General features: G+C 42.5%; 4 protein-coding genes across 5 annotated transcripts in view; 1 reads left to right on the top strand and 3 right to left on the bottom strand.

Annotated features, from left to right (window-relative positions):
• Positions 1-423, bottom strand: part of LOC306833576 (MICOS complex subunit mic25a-like) — a 55,700-nt gene extending 55,277 nt beyond the window's left edge. Inside the window, exon 1 of one of the 2 annotated variants that reach the window (XM_079358916.1) lies at positions 210-423. In XM_079358916.1, the coding sequence (XP_079215042.1) occupies positions 210-293 (84 nt within the window). In that variant the 5' untranslated portion in view covers positions 294-423. The remainder of the gene's footprint in view (positions 1-209) is intronic. The other variant, XM_079358917.1, reaches the window with a different exon arrangement.
• Positions 424-1,173: 750 nt separating this feature from the next.
• On the bottom strand, positions 1,174-5,561 carry LOC306834289 (E3 ubiquitin/ISG15 ligase TRIM25; the record flags this gene model as incomplete). The annotated part of the gene is made up of 4 exons (XM_079360119.1): positions 1,174-2,005; positions 2,630-2,797; positions 3,807-3,946; positions 4,944-5,561. 4 exons carry the CDS (start codon positions 5,559-5,561, stop codon positions 1,297-1,299), a joined length of 1,635 nt encoding a protein of 544 aa, XP_079216245.1. The 3' UTR covers positions 1,174-1,296.
• Positions 5,562-11,673: 6,112 nt separating this feature from the next.
• LOC306834290 (twist-related protein 2-like) lies at positions 11,674-16,153 on the top strand. Its single transcript, XM_079360120.1, has 2 exons — positions 11,674-13,696; positions 15,614-16,153. The coding sequence occupies exon 1, from the start codon at positions 11,999-12,001 to the stop codon at positions 12,641-12,643; it is 645 nt and encodes a 214-aa protein (XP_079216246.1). The 5' UTR covers positions 11,674-11,998; the 3' UTR covers positions 12,644-13,696; positions 15,614-16,153.
• A 1,950-nt stretch (positions 16,154-18,103) lies between these two features.
• hdac7a (histone deacetylase 7a) overlaps positions 18,104-21,347 on the bottom strand; it is a 64,190-nt gene continuing 60,946 nt past the window's right edge. Inside the window, exon 26 of the mRNA XM_079358914.1 lies at positions 18,104-21,268. Within this exon, the coding sequence (XP_079215040.1) occupies positions 21,226-21,268 (43 nt within the window). The 3' untranslated portion in view covers positions 18,104-21,225. The remainder of the gene's footprint in view (positions 21,269-21,347) is intronic.

The following is a 21,347-nucleotide window of genomic DNA, read 5'->3' on the forward strand; positions in this document are numbered from 1 at the left end:
AACCTGCCTCAGCTCCCTGCATCCTTTTTACATCCTCCTCGTGTCAACTGTCCCCTCACTATTTTTTAGACTTGATAATTGTTGCATTTAAAAGATGTTCAGAGCTTTATTTTACTGTGCAGCATTATGCTAACAGATAGCTAAGTGAGCAATGGGCGTCACATTAAAGTAATGTTAGCATGGCTTATCAAACACTGGATTAGCATTACCTTGACTCCGCGGAGAATCCGGACCCTGTCCTCGTCGTCCACACCGAAAGACACTTTCCTGGTCGTACTCTCCCCTGAGCCCATACCTTCAGTTTTTTACGGTAATGGTAATAAAAGTTGTCCAACGTGGAAAAACGCTACTATCATGAAAATAATGATTCGTCCTGCCCAATGACAGAATAAGTGACAGATGGGATCTGGGTTGCCAGATACTTCGTGAGCAAACCCCCATTTGCAATAATTACACGTAAATTAATTAAATCATGTGATTGATGCATGATTCATGCAACTTATTTGTGGCACATGTAATCTTCGTTGTTTTTACACATCCATTGAGGTTCAATAAAAAAGGTTCAAATCCTTGTTTTACCCATTTACAACCAAACCTGGCAACCTCAATACCATAATCTTAAGAACACCTGATTGAATTACCTCTAGACACATACAAACCTAAACCAAAAATAGGCCTACCTTACTTAATGTCACACATACTTCAAACTCTCACGAAAAACACACCTTTTTATTAGGGTTTATTTGTCCTTTAAATAAAAGCATTTCTGACAGATTTATCATAAAATTAAGGGTCCACACATCAGCGTAAATTTAATAGAAAAAGGCAAACACAAAACATTCATTAAACATTTCATTTAAATGTAATACACAGGAAAATAGAAATTTGATATATGTCAACAGGAGCAACTATCTAAAAAATGTATTTATTAGACTTCAAATGACCCTAAAGTAGACAAATTAAATAAAAGGGATGGAACAAAACAAACAATTCAATTTAATGTAAACAGACATGTGATCATTTCCAGGCATAATAGACAGAAATAAACCAGTTTTTATTCAATAGTATGCCATGGTAAAGTGTTGATTCCCTGTAGTTGAGAATGTATTCAGCTTAGCAAAACCATGAACTGACAGCTGCAAAATAAAACTATTTTTTCAAACTCGTGACTGATTTTTTTTTTTTTACAGAATTTTAATAAATCTGAACTTTTGTATACATATTTCTATAAATGAAAGTAGTAAGTACATAAAACCTCACACACAAAATCCCTTTTCATGACATATATAGATAGGTTTACATTCCACTCTGCAGAGTGATCCAGGACTCCGGTGTGTTGGAATGGATACTAAACGCTGGGTATACCGGCTCCTTGAACACAGTCCTGAAGGTATGGAGGTGCTCCCTGCGCCCACTGGTGCTGTGAAATATTACTGTCCCTCCCTCATAGTCCAGAGCTACCTCAATCCTCAGCGGATGATTGGTCATTTCTCCAAGAGCCACATTGCAGGAGGACTGGCACACTGTCAGCTTTCCGTTTTTCCGCTGCAGCCGCCAAGACACAGAGTTGTGTCCAAGGCGACTGTGATCACCACGGCGAGGGATGCTCTTATAGCACACACCCAGCGACCACTGAGTATTGGGACCGACTTCTACCACCCACACATGCTCGCCACTGGAGAATGCCTGGCTGCACAGGACCTGGGGTGCACTCATAAAACGCTCCGGGTTCTCCACATACGGCTGCTTGGTGGGGCTGTACTTCACTGTGCGCAGGTCGTTGGAGACAATCAGGCTATTGTGAGCAGTAATGAGGTTGAAAGTGAGTTCCAGGGGGTTGAGGAGGATGTGGAGGGAATCTACAAGGTGTGTTATTTCTGAGCGGAAGTCTTGAGTTTTGAGGCCCACCTGCAGGCGTTTGGTGTTGAGCGGAGCCTTTGAGGGGATCTTTGAAGGACTGGTACTTGCGACAACTTCTCTCAGCTTATGTTCAACCATCATGAACCTAGAGAGAGAAGAAGAGTTCATTCAGCTGATCTATTTTGACATCACTAGCTACCATGTGCTTTGCTTTGTTACTTAGCATCACATGTCTGTACTTAAGTAGGCTGAGCGAATTCACAAGCATATCTGAAGTGCACGCAAACATTTTTTTCTGACTGGTGTGTGCAGATTAGCACAAAGTCTAACATTAAAGAAAAACTGTTTTTGAGAGGTGGGTGTAGCCTCCAGGTCTAAAAAGCCAAGCAGATGACTTAGACCTGCATTCTTTGAACTTGCCAGCAGGTGGCGGCAGAGTCCTTTTGTTTGCAAGGCTTCACTTTATTTATAACCTCAGTATAACTTTTTTCTAATGAGTGTATAGTCTAACTTATGCAATATGTAAAGATATTTGCAACAACATTTTCATTTACAATACAGCATTTGCACCTTTTTTTAAATAGTGTCTTCAACTGCTATCTTAATATCTATGCATTTATATTATTTCTCTTTGTTGTTTCTTTGCTGCTGTTAACACAGAAAACACCATCCATTGTAGGATCAATACCTTTATATCTTGTCCCATCATAAACCGGGAATAGATCAACTTTTATCAATTTGAGTAAATGAAGCATCTCGTCTGTTGTACCTGTGTATGAAGACGCACGTGTCCGTCTCGTTGAGGACCTGCAGGGCACTTTGCTGGGCCTCCTGCAGCTGCTGCTGTTGCATCTTGAGTGCACCCAGTCCCTGCTGCCAGCTGTTTCTACGCTGGCCTCTTTCTTCTTCCAGCAGCACATGTAGACGCTCCCTGTACCTGAACACAACACAACAACCTTTAAAACAGAAAGTCAACTCGGGTTTTTGTTCTCTGCTCACACATTTACGTTTTAATTTATTTATGAGCTAACCTCTAATCAGCCACAACTTTATTTTTAGTGCTAATGGAATAGCATACGAACAAACATATAGTGCCTTCTAATGCCAGCATGTCTGCATTGTTTTGCTAGCTTGTAAGCTCGCTCATGTTAGCCTAAAGCACCGCTTAGCTCAAGGTGTGTCTCTTTCATGTGATCTTAGTTTATTATCTGTCAATACCTTACAGTCTGAGACATCTACAGTGCACAGCAATGTAGTCATGTGTAATTAATATCTTGATGAACTACATTGGTTACATACAAGGATCGGTTCAATGAGTCTAGCTTGAATGCATCTTTATTTATAACAGCTACTGCCCGTTCCTGCTCTTCAAGCCTGACAGCGGAAAGTTGTTGGTAATCTGATAGAAGTGCTTTATACTGCATTGTCACTGCCTTCACCTGTATGAGGTCATAAACCAGTTCATCTACTAAGTACGGTAAACCTGGAGGAGGGGGGGGGGGGGGGGGGGGGGGGGGGGGGGGATGTGGATTTTGAATGGGTTTGTGGTTAGATGTCTGAAATAAAGTCTGTGATTAACACAAGCTTAGGAGATGTTGCCGTTTTGTTAGACGAGATAAATTACGTTAGCTAAGACCCCCACTTGTGAATTTTAAAGTTTTATCGTGTACTTAAAACCGCGGTTGCTAACAAGTGGCTAAATGAGACTATATTTTTTTGTCATGGAGACATTGAACGTCATCACGCCGGTAACTCTCTCACTAATCCTCCTTACAGCCTCTAGTCGTGTTTTTCAGAGCTCTTGTAAATATTAACAATATTAGGACAAACCAACAATCTGACACTGCTCACAGTAAGACTGAGAAAGACAGTGTTCAGAAACTATGTGTTTCTGTTCACCAGTGCATCTGACTTTCAGAGGCAGTTGGGTCTGAATGCTGTATTACCTGTCCACTAGTGTAGCGATAGTCTCTATCACCGTGACAGCCCTGTTCACCAGTTTGTCTCCGACAGCTTCAGAGGCTCCCTGCTCCTCTGCCGTCTTCTGCAGGAGACTCTCAGTCACCTGCAGCCGACTGGAAACCACCTGCAAACAAACAAGTAACACGTGTGACATCTGTCTGTTCACCAGTAAGGAGACAATCTGGAAGGACTGGGTGGTTATTTCTGGTAACAGAGAGTTCTCTCGAATCATTTTTTCAATCTGTCACCTGGAACAAAACAGAAAACTCCCTTTTGCTGATTCATTAAGTCATCAAATGCTTGAGAATATTCTCATCACTTTACTGTTTGAAAACATCGTGGCTCTGTGCCATTTGCCTCAGGCTGCTTTCAAAACTCCAATGCCACATTTCCATGAATTATTCCTATATATATCATATTATTCATAGACTAGAATTTGACGATTTAGCCACTGTGATGTCGATCACTGCTTTTCTGGAATATTGTCCTGAATCATTGAGTCTGAGTTTGTGTTTGTTTTTTTACATCTACAGTTTACGTTTTCTTTGATATTATAAAAAAGCCATGTGGCGATGCATTGCATTAAATGTGAATTGGAGCAGCCTCTGGTGTTCCTTTTGCCTTATATGTTTTTACCCAGCACCCAGCACAGTATACTCAACCATTCAGATGTGATGCTTTAAAAAAACAACAACAACAACAAAATCCAATTCACCAACAGCAAACTCGTCAGAGTGTTCTAAGTAAATACCTTTACTCTAGTTCTTTTTGTGAAGACTTGACATTCAGACGCAAGTCACACTAAAACACATGTTCTGGTGTTTGTGGTCCTCCTCGCTTTACTTTCAATGCAGAATGATCTTTATCTTGTATAATAAGTACATTGAAGTCCCACTTTGTGTAATGACAGCTTGTTGAACAGATTATATTTTAGATCAAGTGAGAAGTTTGCTTATCTCCCCACACACTTCCACACAATTTGAATAATGTTGCAACCAGTGGAGTCGCCCCTGGATGCCATTATATGAATAAAACACTGTTCGTTTAGAAGTGTTTTTCTGTTTGTAGATAATGCTGCACTGCTACGGGATCACAGAATCTGTGTCATTAATTGGAGGTACCTTGCAGCGGCTCTCCAGCGCTCGTCTCATCTCCTCTTCTGCTACACTGAAGGTAAGAATGTCGTGTTTCTGATGAAAGCCCTCAATGAAGCACGTGGCGCACAGCAAGGTCATGTCACTGGAGCAGAAGTACTCAAAGGGACGCTGGTGGAGTCCACAGTCCCTCATCCCCAGCTCACCCGTGGGCGCCACCACAGTGTGACCCCTGAACGACTCCTTCTCCTGGTGTCTCTGGAGGTGCCTGGAACACAGCGACACCTCACACTTCAGGCAGGTCTTCACAGCCAGTGATCGCTCGTCGATGCAGTGGTCGCAGAAAACCTCCATCCTCTCCGCCTGGCTCTCCGGCTGCCTGCTCAGGAGTGAGGAAGTGGCTTGGTAACCCTCGATGATGCTGCAGAGTTTAAAGTTCTTCTGCAGTGTATTGACGCTCGGAAATTCCACACGGCACTCCGGGCAACGTGGGAGCGTTTTGACGGCAGAGTCGGCTGTCATCATGATGCAGACTCGACAGTAGTTATGTCCACAGGGGAGAACCACCGGATCTGAGTAGAGCTGGAGGCAGATGGGGCAGCTCAGCTCGTAGGCCAACTGCTCCTCCGGCTTGCAAGAAGACATGATGGGAGCTTGCTTTAGTTGATCAGATCGCTTCTCGTATCACTCTTTTAGTCAAAACCTCCTTCCCATCCTACTTCACCTTCTTCTTCTCTCCGTCTCTTTCTCCTGAACGCATAGAGACAACAGAGGAGTCTGCAGTGACAACAGGTAACGACAGGCAGAATGCAGAGCAAACAAGAAAGTCTGCACCGGTTAACTATTTATATACAGAGGTGCAGGTACAAATGTGTGCAGGGCAACATTCCTGTCCAAGAGGCCCTGCTGTCTGTGCTGCAGGAACACAAACCAGCATAAGGGCTGCTGTGTAAAGTCCAAATATGAAACATATTTGTTTCATATACTCATACTCACACACTCATTTTGGAAATTTTAGAAAGAGTTAAATGTCAGGAGTAGTTTTCCTTAGAAACTACAGAGCAGTTTAGATCTCAAGAAAACATAATAATTGGATTCATCATCCCAGGGAAACTGAGTAAAAGAAACACATGTATGTCCACGCACTTAGAGCTTCCATACAAGTCGAATCAAGGCCAGTTTATTTATACAGCACATTGAAAACAAGCAAAGGGATTCATTGAGTTAAAACGCCAATGAGAAGGGATTGAATCAAGAATCAAAAGTGAGGCCAGGTCGAATATGAAGTGGTAAGCTGTTCCACTGGTTACAAAAAGCGACAAAAGGCTTTCAGGGCGACTCACATAAGGCAATCCGTACCATGTCCGAGAACTTTGACCTTAAAGAACCCGACGTGTCACAGACTTGAGAGCACGTCTCTTTAAAAAAAACTCTAAGGAATATTTTTGTGTAACCAAGTTATGAAAAACAGGTAACCGTGGGGCCCGGGGTTTGTACTGGAGCAGTGTGGGCGGAGATCAGCGGGGGGGGGGGGGAATGGGGAGGGGCAACCGGGCCGAGTGTGAGTGTGCCCTCAGGCACATCCAGGAGCAGCTGATGACGATGACGGTTGACCTCAGTGCTTAGTCTGTTGACTATAAACACCTCAAGGGGAAACACTTTCACCTCCTGTCTTGTCGTTGTCTTCGATGTTTATATATTTTTAAAACCCAGAGGAAACATAAATAAGAAGTTTCCGCTGAGTTGTCACGATTGACAACAAAAAAGAAAAACACAATGGGGCAACATTTCAGTGAAAATGAAAAATATTTCTAAAATTAGAAGGCGAACAGTTTGAACGTTGTGACTCAGACTGTTTCCATCATACCTGAGAAATGCAGGTACTTTATCCTTAGTCTTAGTCAAAACACTCAGGACCTCGTGAGGATACTGAATTCTTTTCCTCAAATAGAGACCATGTACAGACAACTGTGATTACCTGACACACAGGTGTACTTTACCTTTACTATGAAGCGTCTCAGTGAAGTCCGAGTGTTCAATGTCATGAAGGTGCATACTCACTGTGTGATATTTACATGAAGGCCCGTCACGTTTATTGATATAGCACATTTTATATGACAAGCACAAACTCAATGAACTTATCATAGAATGATAATGGACAACATCCATTGTCTTTATCGCTTTTATCATTTAGGGTTGTGGGGGTTATCCCAGCTGTCATTGGGCGAAAGGTGGGATACTTCCTGGAGCGATCGCCAATCACAGGGCTGACATATAAAGACAGACAACCAGCCATATTCACATTCACACCTGGAGTCTCTATGAACCAAACCCTAGGTTTTTTTTACCTCTGTAACTTTGCTGAATATTGATTTTAGTGCTCATGATGGATTATTGTTGGGCCTTTGTAAAAGCAGCTCGAGATAACATTTGTTCTGAATTGGTGCAATACAAATGAAGATTGATTTTAAAATCGATTCTTTGCTTCACAGGCTGCCATGCGGAGTGGTTAATATGATGATGCTGTGATCTCACTTGTTGGTTTCAGTTCCAACTCTGGCTTTAGTTCATCGGCCTACCTGTTCTGTAACTCCACTGTAGTAGTGAACCAGCTTTTCTGACAATACACACTGAACTTTGGAGAACTTTCTGAGATGGTAAAATGCTGCTTAGCCTCGGAGATGTTGACTACATGCTTTTTGAAAGTTGAGATCAGCTTCTAGATTTACACCTCAGTTTCTGGCATGCTTACATGTTTTTACTGTCATCGGGGGTTAGCGAAGAGAAAAGGTCACAGGTGGGGCGTTTTTCATTCCACAGGGCTCACGTCTAGTATTTGTTGATGTTTGTTTCAGATCCTGTTAATATACTACATTTCACACAGCAGATCATCCACACTGAAAGAAAAATGAGGCACAGCAGCAACAGAGCAGAGAGGATTACGTTCACATTTTTTTATTATTGATGCGACAATTTGATGAGAGCGCCGATTAAAGAAATGATTTGTCTTTAGATTTATTTATCAAAGATCATATTTAACCGATAAAATTAATTCAACTGAGATTTTCCTAAAAGTACAGTTCTTCACGACTCATTGGCCGTCAGGTATTTCTTCAGTTCAGTTCTTAAATCTTTCTCAAGGTTGACATTTTCAACTCTACGGTTTCCATTCTTTCTGTGATCATTGGCGCCACCTTGTGTACATTAAAGGTAATTTTAAAAATACTAAAAAGCTCACTTCATTTATTCTGTTGCTCACTCATGCTGAAGTGTCTGATGTTATCGTCTGTGCTGCAGCATTTAAATTGTGATTTGATGGTTTTTTTGGTGCAGGAGGCCGGTCAGACTTCTGGCCAATGTAACGGTCTTATTATTTCACCTTCATCAAGACTGAAGAGACTACAGAGGCTACATGTTTTATAGTGTTGAGTTTTGCTGGATGATAATCTGATCGTGGTAATAACTTGATATTTACAATCACTGGGCACACAGGTATGTGCACTGCTTTATTCTACAAATCTATTCATCCATCCATTATTTACGTTTAACGCTTTTCCTGTTCCAGGACGTCCCAGGAGCCAATCACAGCTGTCTTTGGGCCAGAGGCGGGATACATGCTGGGCTGGACTGTTCGCCAGTCAATGACAGGGCTGATAACATAGAGACAAACAACCAGAAAAATATAGTTTTTCTTATTCAAATAATACTGCTGTATTTACAAAAACATCCCTTAGTTTATCCAATCAAAGCCTTGAAACATATATGATGATTTGTGGTTTCAAAGGGGTGGGGGGGGGTACACGTTTAAAAACCTCAGAGAGGACAATCTATGTATGGAAAATAAGCTTTACAAAATATCACTGCGGTGCGGTACTCTATACCTGATCTCCTCTAACTGACTTGTTTGTAAAGTCTATCCTCTTTATTTGTGTGTTTTGCTTAAATGCATGCCACATTGTAAACCCATGAATGTCCAAGCGTGTGTGTGCCGTGTGTGTGTGTGTGTGTGTGTGTGTGTGTGTGTGTGTGTGTATACGTAAGCTCCACATGTGATAACATTCTCCCATTTCTTCTGGTGGAAATATTTATGCTAAGTCCTCATTTGAGCATGCAGTTCAAACAGAGCAGGTCCGGAGTTCTTTCCTCTTTTTCCAGACGCAGTCAGCCTCCGGGGGGCCTTCCCATACAACACCAGGCATTGTGAGCGCCGCCCGCTCCTCCCTGCTCCCACTGCCCCGCTATATGAGTGTTTATGTCAGAGCCTGATATCCATTTTCAATCACCACTCCCGTAGCTCAGAGGTATTTATTTTCAGCAGGCAGGAACACTTTCATGAGAGCTGTGATATGTAAATAATTGTGATCGATCACAGGTGTACCATCGCCCACTGAGAGGACGCACTTACTGATGATGTTTAAAGAGAGAAAGATGAAAAGGGATCGTCCGATTGGCAGCGGTCTGTCCACAGGAGTATTTATGGAAACTCATCAAAACAAACAAGTCAGAGCATTGTAGGAGAGCAGGATGTTACTTTAACTCAGGCTTTGTGAAGTAAATATTTCGAGTCATTCAAATCCAGACTGATTGTGTTGATATTAAACGATCACTGCGAGACTGCTTGCCTTGATGTGTCTGATAAAGTTTGAGAAACTGCACGTCTCCTCAAAAGATTAAATGTTTAATATCAGTAATGGATCAAACTAAAGCTGATGAAGAGGCAGTAGCCTTCTCTCGAGTCTGGAGGAAAGGCAAAACAATGTTTTTTTTTTGTTGCTTCATGTCTTACCACGTCTACCATGAACAACCTTTATTTATAATACAGCCAATCCCAAGTTGTTATCTCTCTTTCTGCAGACAAGACTACATTACAAGCAGGAACCTCGACTCCAGGAGAAAATTGAACAAGCCCCTCAAGCGGGAAATTGTGCGCTCCGGCACGACCCGTATCATCCTCGCCTGACGCAGTGGAGCCATATGGTGCGTCAATATTTGATACTTTCTCTATATATTACAAATAGTTTAAAGACTGATGTGACGCTTTGGGTTTCCAGAGGCTGAAGGTACCAAACACAACATGTTCTGAAGGCCACTGAAACATAAACCCGACCAGTCCAGATACTCTACTTGAAATCTAACAATGGGTCACATCAGGCTTCTTTTATGTGTAAATAACACACCACTCCAAGTTTTATTGTGACAACAAAAACATGAGCTGTCGTGGAGTATGGTATCATCAATGGTCAAACAATGGAGGGTTTTCTTCTTCTTGTGGACTTGAGCAATCTTTGGGTTGACTCAGTGGAGAGATTTCCAAGATCTGAGTCTTAACTGTGTCTCCATACAAAAAACACACCACTGACAAAAGTCTCATGTGGGGGGGTGTGGCTGTGAGCCATGCCGGAGGCTCACTCCAGAAGTTTGGAGAGTAGGGTCCACGTTGAACCCGGACCAAGGTTTTTGCTGTAGATGCGAGCTCAGTGGAGGAAAGTAACAAAAAGTTCCCACAATCCTCTGCTCTGATCCACAGGACTCATTCTTTCCTTAATACTGTGATTAAACCTCGGGGCTGCAGGGCTGACTCAGTGCCAGGTTCCCCTCCCTTCAGGTCTATCCTCACAAGCTGCAGCCAAGTCTCTGGAAGGAACAAAAGAAAACACTGTCTCTGTTTGGAAAACAAGAAGACACTTGTTTTTTTAATTAAATATGCAAAAAGTTTAAATGTTTGGCAAACTCACTTCCGAGTAAGGATTGGCTTGTGACACCATTTTTCAATGGTGGAGCTGAATATCTGAAGTTGAACAAAAGAATGATTCTGTGTTAAACGTTTATCTTTGCACGTTTAACCCCAGCAGCGGCAACTTTGACTCCTGACGGTAACGGTTATGCAAGTTGAACAGAAGTCAAGAGACCTGGACAGCAGGATAGAAGACAAAGTAAAGACAGATAATGATGGACAACAGTGAAAAGAAATGAAGAGATGAAGCCTTAACTGAAGTAAACAAAATGCTCCTTTATCAAACACGGTGACATATCGTTATGTGATCGTCTTATGATCGTCTATCACAGAATCACTGTATTGTCACAATCAAAGAGGAAGCACCTTAGCCTCAAACCATTTCCACTTTTGGCTGGAACAGGATGTTTTATGAAGACAAGGATCACATCACATTAATTGGCACTCCGTATATATATAACTATCATGTGGTAAAAGTAACGCAGATCAACTGAGTCCAACTTTGAAAGAAACGAAAACTTTTTGTTTTAAAGAAAAACAAAATTAGAGGCGCTTCTTCTTTTCCTTTTTCTGAACTGTATTGAAAGCAACTGAAGTTGGTTCTGAGATGGGAGGCAGAGGTGTGTGTGTGTGTGTGTGTGTGGGGGGGGGGGGGCAGAGAAGCAGGCAGCCAGAGGGGGGATGGTAGCGTCTTGCTTTGAAGGAAATCTGGAACCTATAAACTTGGGCAACTTCTATGACAAGGAGCAAACGTCACAACGCTCCAATTTGGTTGGCTGTACGACGCACCTTTGTCTCCGCCTCGTCCCTTTGATCGGACCAATCGCATGAGATTCGTTCTTCCTGTTGTTTTAAGCTCAGCTGTCCAAAAAAAAGTTCTCCAGACCAATCGGTGAGTCAGATGGGTGGGCAGCTGAAAGTTTCGTGGTCCCCTCCCTTTAAGAAGTCAGATTCAGGTTGCTGTTGTCTCACAGACAGCTTCAGGAGAAGGACATAAGAGCAGCACGGATTCCTGATGCATTTTACAAAGAGTGGAACGAGATCATTGGCAGTGTTCCCTCGCGTGTGGATGGAGAGTCTCTGTGGCAATCCAGAACTGAACGCTCATATGTCACCTGCGTTGGCTTGCTATGTGGGGATGTGACAAAGTGTGAGGCTGATAACTGCTGAGGGAAGAAGAAGAACAACAACACGGCAACAACAGGGAGCTTCTACAGACGAACAGAGCAGAGGCAAACTGAAGCAGAGGAGGAGGGGAGAGGGACACTGAAGGAAAGAGAAAAGTACCGGAGATATTCTCAGGAGTCCACGGAGAGCGAAAAGAGGGAAGAAGAATAACAGAGCAAGCATGAGAGAGGAGGAGCCCTCCAATGATGATCAACCTGAGGGAGGGGTGGTTTGTCATGAGGAGAACATGGTGAAACCACCGTCCAACGCCTGTCATGTTGTTGTAGCCACACCAGGCGTCAATGGACGTAAACGGCAGACAGACTCACAGATGGTCGACCACGTTACCACAATAACTCCCACGACCTCAGCAGATGGCAAGGTCAAGCCAGGGCACGACATCCACATCTACACCCAAGCTGGACCCAAAAGAATCAAGGAGAGTCCTCAACATCGGTCGCCTTCCTCCAGCCAGTCCCTTTCTCCTGTCCCCGGTCCAAGTCCTGGAAGTCTCTCAGCTCTGGAGGATCCGCACGGCCAGCGTGTGATCGCCAACATCAGGGAGCGCCAGCGGACTCAATCCCTGAATGACGCCTTCGCCTCATTGCGCAAGATAATCCCAACGCTCCCGTCTGACAAACTTAGCAAGATCCAGACCCTGAAGCTGGCGTCACGCTACATTGACTTTCTGTATCAGGTTCTGCAGAGCGATGAGATGGACTCTAAGATGGCTGGATGTAACTACCTGGCCCACGAGAGACTCAGCTATGCCTTCTCTGTTTGGAGGATGGAGGGGGCCTGGTCAAGCATGTCTGCCGGTCGATAGCCCCGACCTGAAGAAAGGTTCGTCCTCTGATGAATCCCTCATGACTGGAAAATATTACGACTTGATTCAGAGCGAATGGGAAGAATTCTGAACTATGGCTGCTCACTAGGAAAATGACACAATTAAATGTCTCAAGTTAGATCATCTTTGTGCCACACTGACGAAGGAAAGGCAAGCTGATGCTTGTTGGCTGACTCGTGTTCAGACGTTACCCCTTTGTGAAAACTGAATTTTCAGAGTTGTAAACCTTTGTATCAGGTCTATTTACGGATCATTTTCTTGTGAAAAGCAGCCGAGTGGAAATAAAAAAAAAAAATTGGATTCCTAGAAATGTGTAGTCTATAAACTACAGATCCCAAAGGATGGACATCGTCAATCAACAATACTTCTATTGAACCACTTGTTGGTGTTGGACTCAGCTCATCTCCTTCTGTTGGACTCCCCAGTCCCTACATGCTCTCCAGCTCTGGTTTCATCCTCATCCTCATTTTCACCACCTTCTGAATCACCACCATCATGTTGATCTTTTGTGTCTCTGTAGTGGACTAGCAAGTGTTTTATTTTGATATTGAAACAGCAACAACTTGAGACTGCAGATGAGCGTCTGGATGAACTGTACAGAGAATTACTGTAATACGTTTCAAGAGATTTGGGACCTTTGACTTTTCCGTCACCCTTCTACTTTGACTTTTTCCGAGACTCTTGCATATTATGAATCCCTGACCACCTCTGAACCCGAACAACGGTGGAAAAAGTAGCGGCGGGCAGCAGTCATCCCAACTTATGTGTCTCCTCTTTATACTAAAACCAAGCCCCCTTTGTTTCTTCTGAAGCCAAAAAAAACTCTCCTCCTCTTGAAATTCTTTCCTCTCCTTCTGGCCCGAATGTGCTTGCCTTGCACGAAATCGTGATGCAGCTTCAGCGAGCTGACGAGGAGGCGTAATGAAAACAAACGGTCTCTAAAAACCATGAATCATGTGTGTCACCATCAAAGGGGAGGCTGATGTGGCTCCCTGCTGGGCTCCCCATAAACCACTGGAAGTGATGGAGGAGGTGAGAGCTGATTTATACACACACACACACACATTCACATGCATAGGTGTAGCATGCACCCATGCACCCATGCACACACACAAAACACACCACCCCCACATCTTGGGTTTGAAACAGAAGCTGAGTGCTATTTTCTTTAAAAGTCAACATTCATAATTATATACATGAAAATCAAAACAACAAAAAGTGTCATTTCGTCTGGAAAGCTTCTTCTGCAACTTTCAGCTTTCACTTCATGTTCACAACAAACTAAAACGAGTTCCATGTTGACATGTTGTTTGTGATGCCCAACCAAAAAAAACACGTCTTACTTTGTTGCCCATTAGCATGAAGCTGGGGAACCTATCATTACAGTGTCACAGGGAGGTATGTTTCCAGCTCCGCTGAAGACTTACTACAGAAACAAACCACAGAAGAGCGGCCTCAGAGGGCTAACCTCCACTGACACTCAACATTTTACACAGATCTAATTTCAGGACAAAAAAGTCCAAGTGCAGCCCCTGTGCATTTTGTACATTTACAAATGACTCGCCGTTCTTTTCTGGGAGATGCATTTTCTCCTTAGCATGCTAATTTAAAATCTGTGGGACAACCATTGTAACTTAAAAATGTTAAGGAATGGATCAGAGCTGCAACGACATCGATTAAAAGTTATTTGGCCCCAGTGTCTTCATGAGAGCATGTGCTGCTTTATTTAAGTTGGAAATGGAAACACGTTTAAAATTAGAAGGTACTTTGAAAAACATTGGTTGTTTTCTTGGGAAAAGTGACGAGAAGCTTTTTTTCCTTTTTTTTTTTTTTTACAACTTTTTGACAATTTATAAACTAAAGACTTAATCAATTAATGCAGCAATTTCTAAAGTTGAGCCCTTATGATTTACAACGAATGGACACCAGACATCACAACTTCTGACAAAAATTTAAAAAAAAATAAAAATCACCTGATCAACAGCGTGGGATGAAGAGAGCGACACTCCTGGCTTTTGTCACATGATCTGGCTGTCTGAACTGACAAGAGGAGGAAAGGTAGAGTGAAACTAAATAGACACTGAGGTAATCAGACACAGGTGAGACTCATGAAACAGGTGAAGACAGTCATGTTGATCAGAAGTAAGAGAAGACAAGAAACACTCGGGAGAAGAACTACAAAATAAAACAGGAAGCACTAAAGACACACAGAGAACTTACTGGAACAGTAATGACGAACACAGGACGTAGTGAAACATGAGGACAAGAATATACAAAATAAAACAGGAAGCACTGAAGTCTAAACTAGGAAACATAATTTTTAAAAAAGCACACAAGGGAAACAAGCGACACGAGGAAAGAATGAGACAAACTAAACAAAAAAAAGGAAATCTAAATTCTGAAAATATACAAAATGCACAGCTTGTGATGCTCAGTGGCATCGCAAAAAAACGTCCCTCTTATGGTCGTGTAACGGCGAATCAGGAGTCGACAAGACTAAATGATGGCAGTAACTTTGTGTTTGGTTTGTTGACACAATTCATCAGCACATCCAGATGACCTCATGTCTTTTAAAACAGCTGTGATTTTGTGAACATTGGTCAATTCTGGCCACAGAAATGTTGCCCATACAGGATGTCGTTTCTCTTTTAAACTCCACTCACTGCCTTTCTGTATTTTTTACAACATTAAAATGAAGTTGTTTGCTGACCTGCCCCATTTGTGAAATGTTCAATAAAACTCGAAAAATAAATCAAAGTTCCTTGGCACGCTGTAAAAAATAACTTTACTAACTTTACTATGTTCCTGCAGACTGAACGTGTTCAGGCTGTGCACGGGGTTGTTCTTATTAAACTCATTCAACATCAGACATGTTCAAAGTTACCCTGTGCGTCTTCTAACTGTCTTTATTTATTGACAACACTGACGTCTGTTTTCTTGTCTTTGCAGCTGCTGGATAAAGAGACGCCGCTCTTCCTTGTACATCTCCGCTGCTCAGAATCACGTGAACTAAAGTGCACCAGAACTGGGTTTTTTTGTTTTTTTTTAAACGTACCTCACCTGTGGACAAAAGGACTATTTAATAACATTACAAGAGCATCTTGATCAAACAGGATGCGGACTGACATGGGAAAGAAGACGTTTCTCTGCAACCTGAAAAAAACCTACAAGGAGAAGCCGTCGTTTATCGAGAAGAAAACGGACGATCAAGGACGAGCTACAGCTGAAGTCCTGTTTGCGTTTTGTTTCATTGCTCAGTGTTTTTCCATCTGATTGTTAAAGCTAGTTTCAGTGTCAGACAGTGATTAGTGTGTTTGTGTTTTGCAGCAGTTTAATGATGGCGAGGGAGGGTTTGTTTTTTTATAGGAGCATTAGTTGAAGTATATAGAGTGTGGTGCATTACAAAAAGTGAAGAGTAAACTCGGTGTAGTGATATATTCATCACAGGGCTCGTCATGTGTCTGAAAAATAAAGCCGTCCTCGAACTCCTCCTGAGATTCTCCTTGTTTTGTGTTAAACTTGATGATAAACTGCGCGCAGATTTACGCAGCCACCACACCCTGTGTGTCTCCTGTCTCTCTTGTTAAACTGTCTCCCTTGTTTTCTTCTCACTTCCTCCTTCCCCCGGTCGCTTTTAACGAGCTCTCTGTGCTTTTGCCTGGTCAGTCAGGAACAGTTAATTCCTCCTAAAAGAACACGTTAATGTGCAATTAAGGGCTGTGGGAAAATTTATAGCGCTGTTTTGAGCCCCTTTGTATGTAGTTTGATGTCTTGAGTTACTCCACGCCTGCACATTTACTGTTGAGCCCCCTCAAACTTGACCTCCTGAGTCCACACGTAGGCGGGGAGTTTTGAGAACAGAGGTGCGTTTCTGCCTATCACACGCAAACATTGTTTTAGGTCACTGAAAACGCACCGACTCCTTCGAGGGGGAAGAGTTTCAGAAACTCAGTTTAAGGCGTTCATGTCCGGTTTATTTTCTGTTTGACGTCATTGCGTGACGCTGTTACTTTAGCTAACATGAGATTAGCGCGATGGCACACGCAGCCACACTAGAGCTAATGTTGCTAACGTTACGTGCTCACACATGCATACAAAGTTCTCCCACTATGTTGACGAGCGGAGATGCCATGTCAAGGACATTGTCTTTACTTGGCCGTGCTCATAACAGCTATAACTTAAACTCCTGAGAACCTGATATATTAAACTTTGAGAATTTGAGTCATTTCAGGATGAATGAGGGAGTTTCAGGATGATGATTTCTTCATTTACACTTTTCGTTGATGTTTTCGATGTTTCTGAGTCAGTTTTTCTTCTCACATTTCTTATATTCTCGTGTTATTGGTTCAGTTCAAATCACTGCAGCTAAATGAGCACCAACAAAAACAAACATGGAGAAGAAATCCAATAAAAAATGAGTTAACTTCAGGGGTCTTACATTTGAAGTGACTCTGAGGGCTCCTCCCTTTCAGCAGTTGCTGTAGTTCTTAGCAACAAATAAACTTCATATCAACATCAGGATTACAGATTTGTTTTCAGTTAAATAAATAACCTGATTAAGAAAATATGTAAACTGTGACCCAGATTCATTTTTAGCCACTCGAGATAAGCTTGTGTAAGTACATAAGTTTCAGACTTTCCTCGGGTGGCACCAAACCCAGTCATACTTAAACTGAACATAGATTTTCAAAACAACACGCCATCTGGAAATATACTTGTAAATCTTTTATCACCGTTTCCTCATCATTTGAAAACCTGGAGTCCGATTTTAGATGCCACAGTCCTAAAAATCCAAAAATGTTCCCTGTATCAGCCAAAATCCAAGCGGCACATTGATTTTTATAAATCCAAACTTAATCGAGGTTTCCCTCATTTACGGTGAAGTCGAGGTCACAGCATCAGAGAGCAGAGGGAGTTAGTGCTAATGTCCATTTAAAAAAGACCCGTGCATATCCTTAAAAACAGTGCACACACACTCTGATACACTGACGGCAGAGGGTTTTATTTTATTTGACACACTTTATTAATCCATGGGGGAAAATTCTCGTTATAGCGAGACGTGCTTCTCACACACAGGCCTGAATTCCACACATGTACAAACACACACCTGTGGACACGCATTAGAGGAGAGGGGTTGCAGGTTTGGTGCCACACGTTTCAGCTTGTGGTCTGCATCGGGACTTGAACCAGTGGACGGCTGCTGCCACTCCAGAAGTATTTAACCCCGATCATACACATTCATGTCTGTTCAGTGTCATGCCCAAGGGCACATCGGACATGTGGCTGGGGTTTGAACGGAATCTACCAACTGAGCCACAGCTGCCACTCGATTGGATAAATGAACAAAATAAAACAAACAAAAACATTTTGATTGGAGGTAAATAAGCAAACGCAGCACTTCTATGAGGATGTTTACACAGACACAAAACTCGGCGTGAATGGAATTGAACTTTTTCTTTTTAATCGAGAAGACAAAAATACAAAGTACAAAATAGACCATCTTTCTATACATACACATGGTAAGAAGTGTGTAGGAAAAACAACACATACAGGTCAATGACAGAAGAACAGCATGAAACAAAGATTTCAACGTCATGTTTATAGACACAGAGTTACTGTAAGTCCAGTTAGTTAAGAGTTACCAATACACACACATACGACTGAATGCATTAAGGCACTTGTGTGTGTGTGATGTGTATTTTGGTCTTGGAGTTTCTATGTACAGCATTTAATTTTTTAAGAAGACAAAAAGGAACAAATGACATCAGTAATAAAAAAGGAGTTAAGATGTGAGGCGATACAGACCTCTGCATGAGACACAATAAAACAGCTACTGGGGATATGATACAGGAGAGGTCATTTACAGTATTTCACAAACGCACACTTGCAAATGCATGCACTAATACACAGGCGTGTATACGCTCACTCTCTCTCTTACTCACACACTGAAGTTGCATCACACCACGGTTACTTCAAAGACACCACATGCTCCCGCTGGGCACGCTGCGTAACAGACACAAAGCAAAACGTTTAAACATCCTGTTTACAATCCAAGAAACAAACAAACTAATAACACACTACTCAGTTGCACCAATCACAGAACAGCGTTTCTTCTCCACGCAACCTGTTCTCAATAATGCCTTCTGGGATGGAGCAGCGCTGCAACAGCATTTGGACGTCTGATTTTTGGTTTCTACTTCCTCTCTGTTGTTTGATATGAAGCTCGAAGGCCTTCTGGTGGGCAGAAAATGCCCAGAGTCTGACAAACTAAACAAACAGAACTGTTTCCTACCTGGATGCTGAGATTACAATTCTTCATTCGGCTGGTCAAATTGACCCGTGTAAGGTTTTTTTATTTATTTTTTTTATTTTTAAACAAAACGTGCATTTACACAGAAACAAAAAATAATTTTCGTTGAATCTGATATGCAAGAAAAGTCCCATTTTCATTGGAAGGTTTTAGAGTCAAGAAGCTCCAACGTCTTAAAAACACCCGTTTCTTATATTTTGGCCACCATCTGTGTTTAATTATTTATACGAGGTCTATCTGCAGCTCTCTTCTATAAATATTAGTTTATGTTATCAAGGCCTCAATAGATGTAAGTGAATGTGCATTAAAATAACTCCCCTCCACAGTGACATGGTCTTATTTCTTCCTCTTGCATGCAAAGTGCCGGACGGCGGTCGGGGAATTGCTCGTATAGATGAACCTTACTTTCCTAAACCTCTGCTGCTAACTGGGGATGGATGATAATATCTGTCTTTATGGAATCAGCCAATGAACGCTTTTCATTTTTACATAAAGTCGACAGCTGGGGTCGGCTCCATCCCCATCACGAGCCCAAGAACAGCAGCGCACATAATGGATGGAGGGATTCTTTCCTTTGCACCAATAACTGAAGACATAAAAAAAACTACAAGAGAGAATGACGAGTCTTTGCAACTAAAGCTGAGAAAAGAAGATCTGCAACCAGCCAAGCTGAGCTGGAAGATATATCAGTAAATGAGACCTCTGTAGAAATCAAAGATGGTGGAACGCCAAAACATTATTCAGCTCGGATGACGTACTGCCATTTCTATTATGGCGTTGTCCAGGTTGATTGTAGCATGACAAGAGGAGCATGAAAACAGGACACTTCAGATTCCTTAGTTTGATTGTGAAGAATGAATTAGATAACGTTTGAACCAGGTCTTTGTACTCAAAACAAACGGTCCACAAAAGTCTGCATGTGTGATGTTCGTCAGAGTCCACGGGTTCAAACGTCTTCCATAAGTAGAGTCCCTGTCGACTGGTCCCTCGTGCTGCTCTCAAGGCGGTTGTCTTTGGGCGGTGTCGTTAAGTGCATTAACATTATTGCTAATATCAAACAATTCAATGGTCCTCGAGTGGCGCTGCGGCGGAATGAACGCTCCATACTCTCAAATATAAACAAGAATATACAGTAATCAATACTAGTGGTAGATACACAGTTCATCATTGCTTTTTACGTGTGTGTGTGTGTGTGTGTGTGTGTGTGTGTGTGTGTGTGTGTGTGTGCGTCAGTATAAATGTATTTAAGACACTGAACAGCAGAGGAAAAGTCATCCTGCCTTTAAACCGTTTACCTACAGATTAACTTCATATCAAATACAACTCTACAGTATCTCGGCCTTTGAGTTGAGTCAGAGACTTCATAAGACATGTCAGATGAAGAGTGGGGGACCACAATCGTCTCCTAAACTATTAAATAACCCACAGACTTGCGTTTTTTTTCTTCCTCCACAGAGCTTTGGAATTTCTCATGGTTCACATTATGGAATGAACAGTGCAATAAAAACGACGACATCCGCCCCTCCTTTCTTTGTTTCGACAAATCTTCATGTCCTCCCGTTCCTTCGAGTGTCTTTGTCGTCTTCTTTTAGTGGTTAAACTGTGAGTAATGACATCATGGAAACAGACTCTCTCTCTGTGCCTCCTGGGAGTCTGAAGCTGCTGCTTCTCCTTGATATATATTCATCAGGTGTGTCGGTGCGTGTGCTGACGTTTGAGGGTCTGTCTCCCCCGTCAGCCTTTTGCATCTTGTTTGGTCTGCATTTTTAAATTGCACAGTGGCGAAGGAAAAAGGAATTTAAAATCCAAAGTGTCCTCCTTCTGCACCTGATGTTGCTTTTGACGTTAAGGCAAAGTTAAGGCGATAAAACAGCTGCTGGTAAAACATAGTGCTTCTGTCTGTAGCTCAAAGGTTTGGTACTTAACACAAAAAAATCCTCCGTTCGTCACGAGAAAAGTCTGACAGAGTCTGTCCAGAATTCATCTTGTCTTGCCCTTTGGTGAGGTTTCTGAAGGTTCCCCGGTTGCAGGTAGTGCTGCTGGCTGCTCACCAGCATTGAGGTGGTCGTACAGCGGGTGTGTCGAGGTTCAGCATTGCGGTTATGATGTGTGGATGAGTGTGAATAAGGCAGACGGGCGGGGCTCAGTGGCATCACAAAAACGTCCCCCTTATGGTCGTGTGACAGCGGATCAGGAGATCGGCGGGGGCCCAAAGTCCTGACGGTGAGAGGTGATCGGTGACTTTGCTTGTCTACATGGAGTCGCTGTCGTGCTCCATGGGCTCGTCGGGAAGGCTGGAAGAGAAAGAGTGGGCTCTGTCACGTTACGTGTGTTTGTCTGGTGTGTGTGTGTGTGTGTGTGTTTTTATTTCGC

This window comes from Symphodus melops (genome assembly GCF_947650265.1).
Source record: "Symphodus melops genome assembly, chromosome: 13".
Taxonomy (NCBI): domain Eukaryota; kingdom Metazoa; phylum Chordata; class Actinopteri; order Labriformes; family Labridae; genus Symphodus; species Symphodus melops.